This window comes from Myodes glareolus, chromosome X (genome assembly GCF_982192425.1).
Source record: "Myodes glareolus chromosome X, mMyoGla1.1, whole genome shotgun sequence".
Lineage (NCBI taxonomy): Eukaryota > Metazoa > Chordata > Mammalia > Rodentia > Cricetidae > Myodes > Myodes glareolus.
Window position 1 is genome coordinate 67,375,090 of NC_142053.1, and position 11,932 is coordinate 67,387,021.

Consider the following 11,932-nt stretch of genomic DNA (forward strand, 5'->3'; position numbering starts at 1 on the left):
TGGATCTAATGAGAGTTTGTCAAGGCCAGTTGGACTGGGACTGAATGAGGACGTGATCCAACCAGATTCTCTGAATGTGGCTGGCCAGGAGTCTTTCTGAAAAGCCATTGACAATGACACTGGGACTTGTTTCTTCTGCATATACTGGATTTTGCGGATCCAGTCTGTCTGGACACTCACCTTCCTGGACCTGGAGGGAGGGGGGAGGAACTTGAACTTCCCACAGGGCAGGAAACCCTGACTGCTCTTAGGGATGGAGAGGGAGGAGGAGAGAGAGTGGGGGGAGTGGGAGGGTGGTGGAAGGAGGGGCAGAAATGGAAACTTTTATAATTTAATAAAATTACTTTCAAAAAAAAAGTTAAAAGCTGCCACCTTCATTATTCTTTAAGTTTATTTCTTCGGCAAATACACGTTATTGTCTGCTTAGTAATTAGTTGTTCTGGATCATATTTATATAGTTTATTTATGTAGATGCTAATAATTATATATAAGTGCATATTAGTTTATATCTGTATTTTTAATATTTCAGGAAATGATTATAAAAATTATTCATTGAACTTATAATGTAGCAAATTATACTATAGAATATAAGTGTACAAAAATACATATAAAATGGTATGCCAAAAATGTATATTAATGAAATCTTTGTTTTTAAGCCCTACATGAACAGATTACCATATAGATTCTATATTAGGTGTAATATATATTTAGAACCAAATATTTATAATTTAATACTCATAATAAAAGGAAAGATAAGATAAGGGTATTGAGCTACAAGTAGCAAGGTAAGTCTCTTAAACCTGTAAAATGTTCCAAGTATAAATCTTAGATGCTGGCTGTGGACATTGATGAAGAAGATGTTCAAAACCAAAAAAAGATCTTACTTTTGTGTGATATATGTTTAGTACTTATTATTCTTCAATTATATCAAAAGTAATTTCACTTCATTTAAGTGATCATGTTATGTTTATTTATCTATTAGACTGTCACTAATGTGCAATTAAGATATATTTACAACAATGTAATTTGCATGGCATATATTCATATCTAACTGTAAAACTACAGTTATATTTGCAATATATTATTATAATTTTATTGAATCCTGAGAAAATCAGATAGTTTAATGAACTCATTCTCTAGATTCCCCTGGTGTGACTTTGCCTAACTCTCTGTTGTTATCTTTACCAGGATCCTGTTTAGTTGGTGACCAGTAACAATATGCGTATCAGCAGAAATCAATGTTAAGGTAGTTGCAAACATCATTTTGATTCAATTGCTGAGTCAACATAGATTAAAAAGATTGTCATTTCAGTGATAAATACAAAGGTTAATTCTCTTCCTGAAATGTTTCTTTTTGTAGTATATATTGAGTTTGATTTCAGTTGTGCAGTGTAATGTAATCATACTAAATTTGCTGTTCGTGAGCTACTGTTTCAGATGAATCTTAACATTGCTTAGGTTTAGAACTGAAAATTTTAAAAAGAGAGAGATTACCCTGCTTTAATACTCAGAAAATTTGCATGAATGATTTTTAAAATATTGAAAGTTGTTGAAACCACACCCACAGATATTTCCAATTTTTATTATAATTTAGGATTACTAATCTCAGTTTGTGATGAGTTCTCAAATTATTTCTAACAAGTATTTTATGAACAATATTCTGAGTTTGGACATTTGGTATGTAGAACCTTGGGCTCACAGAAGGGTGGTTTCCATTGTTTTGATAGGACTTACTATTTTTTCTTTGAGTCATTCTTTCAATAAGTGGATAGTAATAATCCACTCACAAAAGCCTTCCTGGTATGGGAGAATTGTCTGTATTCTGTCATTCATGTTTGAAATAAATGCTGATTGACCAGGCAGGAAGTATAGGCAAGAAAACCAGACAGGAAATAGAGGTGATGTAATGAGAACAGGAGAATTCTGGGAAGGAGGAAGCTGATTCCTCCCAGTTCTGCACAGATCACCAAGGAAGCAGGATGTGACCTGCCAGCTGAAGAAGGTGCTGAGCCATATGGCAAAAATAGATCAGAATAATGGGTTAATATAAGTCATAAGAGCTAATAAGAAGCCTGAGCTAATGGGCCAGTCAGTTTTATAAATTATGGAAATCTCTGTGTGATTTTCTTTGGGGCTAAACAGCTGTTGGAACTGGGCAGGACAAAAAACCCCAAAAAGCCAGCTTATCATGTTACACCTTCCAAATACATGTTTTTTTCAGTGTTGTTAAAAACATTCTGGTGAGCAAAAACAGCTACATATTTATGTGTAGTGAGGAGCTGCGGCCAGGCCTGCTTTTCGTCCCTCCCAGCTCCCACCAGGCTAGCTTAGCCCAGAAATAACAACACACAAATTGTATTCATTTAAACACTGCCTGGCCCATTATATCTAGAGAGTTAATTACTGGCTAACTCTCACATCTTGATCAACCCATTTCTAATAATCTGTGTAGCACCACGAGGTGGTGGCTTACCGGAAAAGGTTCAGCATGCCTGACCTGGTGGCTGGTTCCATGGCATCTGTCTCATTGCCCTCTTCCCAGCATTCTGTTCTGTTTACTCTGCCTACCTCATTTTCTGTCCTCTCAAAGGGCCAAGGCAGTCTCTTTACTAACCGATGAAAATAACACATAGACCTATATCATTTATGCTTTACCCATGTGTTTTTTTGACAATTTTGTTTTCAGGTGGAGAAGAATTTCTCCTATACAATAAGTGAATAATTCCTCTACATAACTCATCAATATTAATGAACAGGACTCGTCAATGCAGGAAATGAGTATGTTTCATTTTGTCACGTATAGAATTGTGAAAGTAATCACTTATTTCCATCTCCATTTTTCTAGGATAAAACATTATTTTATCTGACACAAAATCATCTTCATGACTTTGTGGTTGTGGAATACTCAATTCTAAATACTCTTACCCTTGGAAATGTCAGCTTTCTAGGAATAAGTATCTGTAGTGGAAGTAGGTCATCTATAAATTCATTTGGTGGATCATTTTGAGTCTTCCCTGCTTCTGATTGGTTATTTTCTGTGGCTTGGTTACATTTATCTTTTTGGAAGCCTTATGAGCTTTATATATTTGTTTCCACCTGAGAAATTATGCTGACATCAGCAAGTGGAAGTTGTTTCTCTGCCTCACAGGCATTTGGTTGTTCACTTTCCACATTTTTGAAAGTGTTTTAAGCTGAATCACTTCCTCAATTTGTAGAAGACATGGTAAATACTATTTTGGGGGCAGAGGGAGAAAAATTTTTTCTTAAGTTGAGGAATGGCTCATCTCATAATAAGCCAGTACTTTAGTCTTTTAGAAAGCATGTTATTTCTTTAACTCTAAATATTTTATCCATCTAAAACTCAGGAAATAAAATGAACAATATGTCAAATCATAATCTTTTATGAAATATGTCTTTTCATTGTTTATTTATGAAATTTAGATAAAACTTAAAAAACATATTATTTTCCTTGGATAGTTAATAAATGTATTCTACATGTTCATGAAATTCTGGACAGAAAATACTTTTATTTCCTTTTGCATGTCAAATATAATTGATTTGTCATTGAGTAAAACAGGTCTATGTTATTGACTTTGGACTCTGAACTGAGACCAATATAAAAGGTCATTTTATATAAATGTATGTTTGGAAGAAAATTAAGCATCTTTCATAATAGATAAATAAAAAAATTGAATATTTGTGATCAAATTTGAACTACCTTTTCTGCGAAATTTTCTTTCCTTTCATCCTTCCTTCCTTCATTGCCTACAGTTTTAGTATTTTCTTATAAATTATATGGATACAAAAAACAGCCCAGGAGTATGCATAAAAGTGAAAGACAGTGAGGGAAAGTGGATAGAAAGAGATTAAATCCAGATTCATAAATAAGGTATTAGAATAAATTCCAAGTTCATCACTCATTTAGCAATCACATTGCCTTGGTGTTGATCAAGATGATAATTACTGCAGGACAATATATGGTTGATAGTAGCTAATAATTGTTCACTTGCCAATTTACCCTCCCCTCTCTTCTCTTACTTTGTTTAATGCCTATCTTCCTGTCATTTACCTACAGAAATATTTCCAGTGCATCCTAAATTTTTAAATACTATGTATCCAATTCTCCTATCTTAATTAACTAGGGATAATGTCAGGTAGAGATTTCTTCTAAGTAGGAAAATAGATACAGAAGAAGCTATTTCTTTATTTTACAAAATTATTTATCGATCCTTTGAGAACTTCAAACACATATGGAATATGCTTAGATAACTTACATCACCCTTCTCCTCTTCCAAATTCTCCCAGGCATTCCCATGTCCTTCACCAATATTTGTATCATACTTTCTTTTCTTTATAGCCCAGCGACTTCAATTAGTGCCACTCCTATGCATATGAGTTCATGACCATTTCTGTGTGAGTAATCTATGAGAGTAATATCCCTGCTGAAAATTTACTGTCCCTCTCCCCAGTGTCAGCTGTTAACTTTCACAGCACCTCAAGGTAGTATAAGCTGCTATGTGAGAAAAATTATCTTCACTCCTATTCGGTTGTCAGCCAGATTAGTCAAAATAACAACCAGTGTGGAAGATATGTCCATTGATACAATGGTGGTATTATTGCAATGGTGTTAATCAGTAGCTTTATGATAGAAACTCATACATATTACTATAAATTTGGTGAATAACTCATGATTAGGGAGATCGTACATTCTAGGGAGAATATTCTACTTTTATAATGCTAACCAAACTTCGTAAAAATATCATTTTAAGACTTTATGATTTTTTAAGCCTATAGATTACTGCAAAATAGATTACTCAAAACATTCACCAGGAAAGTTTCTCATTCTAGTATACAGTTGTTGAAACAGAGAATCACAAGTAGTCAGAGTATAGACTATAAGTGACTATGTACTATTTACCCTCAAGTGAGAAATATATATTAACTTCTCCCTAATGGACTCAGTGACCTTCATGGAAGAGGTGGTGAAAAGATGGCCAAGAGCCAGATTTTGGAGAGAAATTCTTTGAAAAGTATTTTTCTGTCCTTTGTACTCATGAGATCACAGGGGCTGTGATTAACTGTATAAAACATGCACAAGATCAGTAAACCAGTAAAAATTCATCTATAAACCCCACCCCAGCCAAAAATTTTAATTTGTTTTTGATAAAAATGTGATACAGAATAAATAATATAGGTAGTTTGCTATCAATTTTGTATAAATTTAAGGAATTAGCTTGAGTTAAATTTCTTCTCCTGTCTACCTTTCAGGAGCTACTGTAGATAGAATTTATGGATAGGTCAGATGTATTTTATGAACCATTGCCTAATAAAGGAACCCTGATGAAACATTATAGCCTTAATTCACACCCACTGAAAATTTCTGTTTTCTAATTACACAACATGCACTCTGTATATTAATAGACTTGAGTTTATATTGCATACCCATCTTTCCCTTAAACTTAAGCCTTAATTGAATGCTTATAAATATTTGATATTAGGATATAATGAACATTTTTCCTTTCAAAAGTATTTCACATTATTCTTCAATCTGTGAGTGTAATAATTTTAATTTTATATTCTTCACTACATAGTGCTATTTTAAGACTGTGAACAATATATCTATTCATTTTCTACAATATTTAAGCAATCTAAATATTTATTTCTGTTCAATGTTATAGTTTCTTATGATTTTACTTCTTTCATGCTTTTTTCCGTCCTCATTTACTTATTATTGTATAAGAGTTCATGAGGGTTATGTATGAATTTCAACAGCAAGCACCTGTACACACTGACTCATTTACTACTCAGCATCTTATTTTCACTTATGTCCTTTCTCTCTACTCAGGCATTCTACCTGGAGATTCCACTCCTAATTCTCTAAACCAATTTTGAAAATCCCTTGTCTGGAATTTTCATATTAATTCCAGATTCCAAGGCATATATGAGATGCCCTGATAAACTTTTGAGATCTAGTCTTTTCACATACTGATATTAAAGAAAAATCGGCATCAAAATAACTTTACATTAATGACTACAATTAAAATTAAGATAAAGTAATAAATAGAAGTATGCTTTTGGAAAAATTTGAAATAATTGCTCTCAACAGTTTGATCACAATAAAAATGAAAGATTTTAAAGGAGGATTAGATTCAACAACTGTGTAATGACTGTAGTTTCCGGGTTATCTATAGACCTTGTTGGATTGATCCTTAAGTCAAATAAAAATATTTTTATAAAGTAGAAGAAAAGTGAATTTTCTATAACTTCCTTTTAGGATGGTGCTTGTGCTGATTTTCTTTTTGGTGCTACCTTATTCTTATATTCAGTAGTAGCTTTTAGAAAGACTGCTCCTTTTTAACTTCTGAAATGGCATTTATATAAGAATATAAGTGCCAGTTTAATTGTTTGTGCATTTAGAAATATGCCACAGGAATTTATACTACTATACTACATACAGTAACATAATTATCAAGAGAGGATACATTATATAAAAAGACTATCTTATGCAAAGATGTTACATCAAACAGCCTGTACTAAAAGGATAATGATGTTAATAAAAATAAATACTTTGGGCCCCTATACTTGTTATTCCACCTCAGTCATTCCTCACAGGCTGTCTCCATTCCTTTTTTGACTCCCTACAGATGGCAGACTGGCTACCCACTCTTGTCCAGAAATCCCACATTCACAAAACTTGGTAGAGACACAGTCAAGATATATTTACTCTACTTCTCCATTGTGGCCTTATTAGGGTATTACTACATGCACCAGTGCTTCCTCCCTAATTCCATCCTTCTAACCTACAACAACACCCTTGAAATTCACTATTATATGTGATATGAACACAAAGTCCTCATAGTTCTCCATTCAACAACCTACTTACTCATCTATTTAATCAGTTCATCTACAATCTTCTGGGATTTCTCTTTGACCCTAGGCCACATTCCAGGGATCTCATAACTATCACAGCTGACTGGTATCAAGGTAAACTCTCTGTGCTAATAGAAAGATCTTCCAGACAACATCTAAATAGAGATATCCTGGAGTTAAATCACATTATAAATCAAATGGGCATAACTGTTAGGCCAGATTATAACCCCCAAAGGGACCACCAGAAACCAGAGAAGACCAGGCTTCTAAAAGCAAGGTTTCTTTATTGTAAGCTAGCTCAGAACCCCCATGTCCAACACCCAGTCACAGTGAGGTAGAGAGAGAAGATAAGAGTTCCTTTGTGTGGTTTGTTTTTTAAAGACAAAAGAAACACGGGCAGCCCTTAAGGGTTTTCAGGGAGGTTTGACACAGGTGCAAGCTTTTGAAGATCTGCTTTTTCCCATTGCAGGTTTTTTTTTTTTTTTGCAAGCAAGGCCATGCTGTCCCTGAGTCAAGACATCCTTATCACCAGATGGTGGGGAAGCCATCCTGACTCTATGCTTTGTGTTCTCCTGAGTCGGAGGGGCCACTATCCTTACGGGGAACATGAAGCTAGTCTGGGGATTTTGATTTTTAAAACATTCTGTTAGGAAATTCCTTCTCATTCCTTTAACAATAAGGAATGAGGGTCTTACAATAACAGACATATGTGGAAAATTCCACTTAAACACTGAAGAACAAAATTTCTTTTCAGAAGCCCCTGGAACAGTCTTCAAATTTTATGACATATTAGTTATAATAGGAATTAGCAGATATGGGACAATGTAAATAGCACCTGCCATCCTATCTTGAAACTATGAATTAAATCAAAACATCAGTAATAATAGAAACATTGGGGAATACAGAAACTCATGGAAGCTAAATAAATCAGTACTGAATGAAAACTAGGGCAAGAAAGAAATTAAGATTAAAAGTTAAAAATGATTTAAAAATAGAATGAGAATGAAAATACAACATTTCAAAATCTGTAGTTCAACATAAATGTAATTCTGAGGAAAGTTAATTGTATGAACTGTCCTCTTCAAAACCCAGGAGATAACTACTAATAAAAACTTAATGATGTGATTAAATGCTTTAAAATTAAGAAGAAATTTAGTAGGCTAACTGCAGAATATAACTGCCGTTACACAGTAATGGAAGCTAAGAAGAGCCTACATGTAAGGATTAGAACATACTATTCTACTTGTCCTTCAAGAACAGACTTTCAGACTGTTTCATACTAATAATTCCATGGTATGATAGAATTGATCAGACTCAGTTTTGCAAGTGGGTTGGTTATGTACTTTCTCTAACCTGACTGATCATGAATTTGGAGTTAAATATTGATGAAATGTTATCCCCACCACAATATGCAGGGTGTGTTTAAGAAAGCTTCTTTCTTCCAGGTAACTCTATGAAAAGAAACACTGAAATAAATCATGTGGCTTAAAATTGGCAAAAGCAAAAGACTAGCTTCCCCTTGAGAAGAAAATTTCAAACCTATAAAAAGGACAATAATACTAATAAAAATATATTTAGAAGAATTCAGAATATCAATAAAACAGTTAATATTTTTGCAATTACATGGTGGTATTTATTTAACAAAACACCAATTATCTTTGTATAAGCTGCATGAGAGACAACTGAAGATAAAAACAAAAAACAAAAACAAAATGTGTCTCTAAAAGTGTAATCCTATAATACAAAACTGCCATATTAAACTTTTTTTGACATTAGTCCTACTGAAAGCTATGATGAAAACCCTGGCTATAATGTCTTTGCCCTTCTATCTAAAAACAGGATTGCTCAGGAAACTCGACTATTTAAAAGTATTTTTAATTAGTGGAGCCAGCTTTTCTTAAAATTATTCCACATTTAAAATTAAAATAAGGTTATGTTTTCCTATATTGTGATTTGTCCCTTTATTAAATCAGATGCAAGAAAACTTTGTTTATTTATACCAGATGTCCAATCCATTTAGTTTCTCTTCATAAAACCCAAACTCATTCATTAGTCATGTTTAATCTCCTTAGCAGTTTAGGGAACAATTTGGCAATTTTATGGTTTTTTTTTTTGAGACTATCATTCTTTTAATGTGTCAATGTTTTAAAATAGCATTCTTCTAGTTTTGCAAGTTTTTGTGAAGGAGAGGTGATTGTTATATAATTTAGACATAAATTATTTACATTTGCATTTTTAATGTAATTTGAGAAGGAATACTGAGCATGAGTCCTGGATGATACTAATAAACTAAAAATTACAGAGTTTTTAAGTAAAAAAAGAAGAAATAAAATCTCCAAAGATTAAATCTCAGGTTTAAATATTTTTATTTAGACACACAATGGTTAAGTGAAAGGAAGAGTTAGTTTTTAGGACAAAAATCAAGATTGACAAATTTTAGTCAAATGAAGCAAAAGATAAGACACAAAAACCAAACTAATAAAATTAGAGATGAAATGGGAAACATTGAAATTTTCACTGAAGTGACTGAATTATAAGAGCACAACATTAAAAAAGTTGCATTCCATAAAACTGGAAAGCATAAAAGAATTGCATGGATTTATTGATATGCATATAAAATACCTAACAAAGTTTAACCAAGATAAATGAAAAATTTAAACTTATCCATAATACCTAATGATGTAGAAGCAGACATTTAAATTCTCTCAAAAACAAAGCATAAAACAAACAAAACAAACAAATGAACAAAATGAACAGAGATGCAAAAAATTTTATTATTGTACTTACAAACTAAAATCAAGAATACATAAAATGCACTATGACCAAGTTGTTTTAATCTCAGAACTACATGAATGCTTCAACAATAACTGTCATTAAAAGTATACTACCACATAAAGAGATAAGACAGAAATAACATGATAATTTAATTAAATATAGAAAAGGCCATTGATAAAATCTAACATTGCTTTGTGATGGAAGCCCTGGGGATCCTATGGATATGAGAGACAGATCTCAATAAAGACAATTTACAGCAAGTGTACAGTCAACCTTATTCTAATTCAAGAGAAATTCAAATCCTTTCCATTAAAAACAGAAATATGACATGGATGTCTACCCTTTTCAAAGCTAATCAATATTGTATTTGAAGTTTTAGAGCAATAAGACAGATGAAGGAGATCAAGGGGAGAAAAGTCAGAAAGGTGTAAGTATTAATTTTGTGTAAAGCAGTTTCCAAACTTTGGTGATAAATATACCACTGTTCATAATATAGTCAGTACTGTTCTCATAGACCTTGACAGAGGGGATTAATCTTGAATTATCTGTGTAAATGACAGATGAATATCCTGAAGAAGATACGAAGTGTGGTACATCTAAGTCAGTGACCCTCAAGGAACACTTTCAATATTCATCTTTTTCTGTACACTTTAACCAGATGCATGTCATGTCTCAGCAGACCTCTACAGAATAGATTCACAGTGTAAACCATCAGAAGACATGCTATACAGGTGTGGGAATTTCTTCTGTATATGTTTTGCTTTTATTGGTTAATGAATAAAGAAACTGCGTTGGGCCTATAGCAGTTCAGAACAGAAGTAGGTGGGGAAAACTAAACTGAGTGCTGTGAGAAAGAAGGCAGAGTCAGAGAGGGTCCGTGCAGCTTTCACTTGGGACAGACAAGCCAGAACCATTAAGCCACAGCCACATGACAATAAGCCGATTAACAAAAATTGGTTAAATTAAGATGTTAGAGCTAGCCAAAAAGAAGCTGGTTCTAATAGTCCAAGCAGTGATTTAATTAATACAGTTTCTGTGTGGTTATTTTGGGCTAAATAGCTGGAAGCAAACAAACAGCCAACAATGACACTATACTACCTACAAAATTCATGAATTTTCTCATTTATGCATACAGGGATCCTGGAAAAATAGGTGGAAATGGATTTTAAGAGTGTGGGATAGCTGTTGAAGGGAGATAAAAATCAGAGTAAGAAGAATGTTTTTCAATAGAGTCATTGAAGGCAGGATAAAAGCACAGAAAATTAAGGGGAATAGGAAAGTAATAACAGAAGCCTTTAGTGTGCAGTTTTGCTTTCTTTTCCTGCATCACAGAAGAAGGAGACATCAAACACAATAGGGAAAATTGCCTACAGAAATAATGTGTTTCTTCCTAAAGCTAGATGTACTTACTTAGAGCCAAAGAAACATGTAAGCTCAAATTTTAACACTCTGCTAAGATTTCTAAAATTATCTGTGTGTATTTTGGCCCAAAATAACACTACATGTAATTTTGACACTTTCTCTCACCCACAAATTTACACTGCACCCTCAGACATTGTCTACAAAAGAAAACAGAAGACCTTTTAATTTATTGTAAACTATAGTCTCTGAGAAATGTTTTTTAAAGGTTTCTTAGCAACCTTTAGAAATGTAGCTTGTAAGCTACACAAATTCTCTCTCTCTCTCTCTCTCTCTCTCTCTCTCTCTTTCTCTCTCTCTCTCTCTCTCTCTCTCTCTCTCTCTATATATATATATATATATATATATATATATATTTGATATATTTCTTGACACATCAAAGAGAAGCTCTCTTTTGAAAATCTCATAACCAAATGAGGATATCTATTTTTTTCTAGCATTTAATTTTCTTATACCATATGCGTAAAATCTACACTATAATCCCATATTAAACTCCCTCTCTTATATTGGTTGTTCCTAGAATACTTTTCTGTACCAAAGCCAATGCTTCATGGTTTTCTTGTATGGGGAAAGGTAACATCTCATTCTGAAAGTCAACAGTGTTGAATAATGATTCCAGCACAGCCTCCCTTGATGTATTGAACAGAGATTCTAGGTTTAACATTACATTTCTTGAAAATAAAAGAAAATTTCATTAGTTTATTAGACTTGTTGGAAGCGACATTGATCAAAATTTTCCCTCCTATGAATGATATAAAGACAGTTTAATATTGATTATGAAATTTATTGCCAAAGATATGGGAAGCTTATTTATTGCAATGGACAACATAAGACAAGAAACAATTCCAATAGTTCAACTAATGTAGAT

At 33.0% G+C, this 11,932-nt stretch overlaps 1 protein-coding gene across 1 annotated transcript; it reads right to left on the reverse strand.

Moving 5' to 3' along the window:
* Positions 1-1,500: 1,500 nt before the first annotated feature.
* Cpxcr1 (CPX chromosome region candidate 1) lies at positions 1,501-3,222 on the reverse strand. The gene is given in 4 exon segments (XM_048417703.1): positions 1,501-1,567; positions 1,569-1,797; positions 2,798-2,901; positions 2,903-3,222. Coding segments are annotated over 4 exon segments (720 nt in total).
* Positions 3,223-11,932: the final 8,710 nt, after the last annotated feature.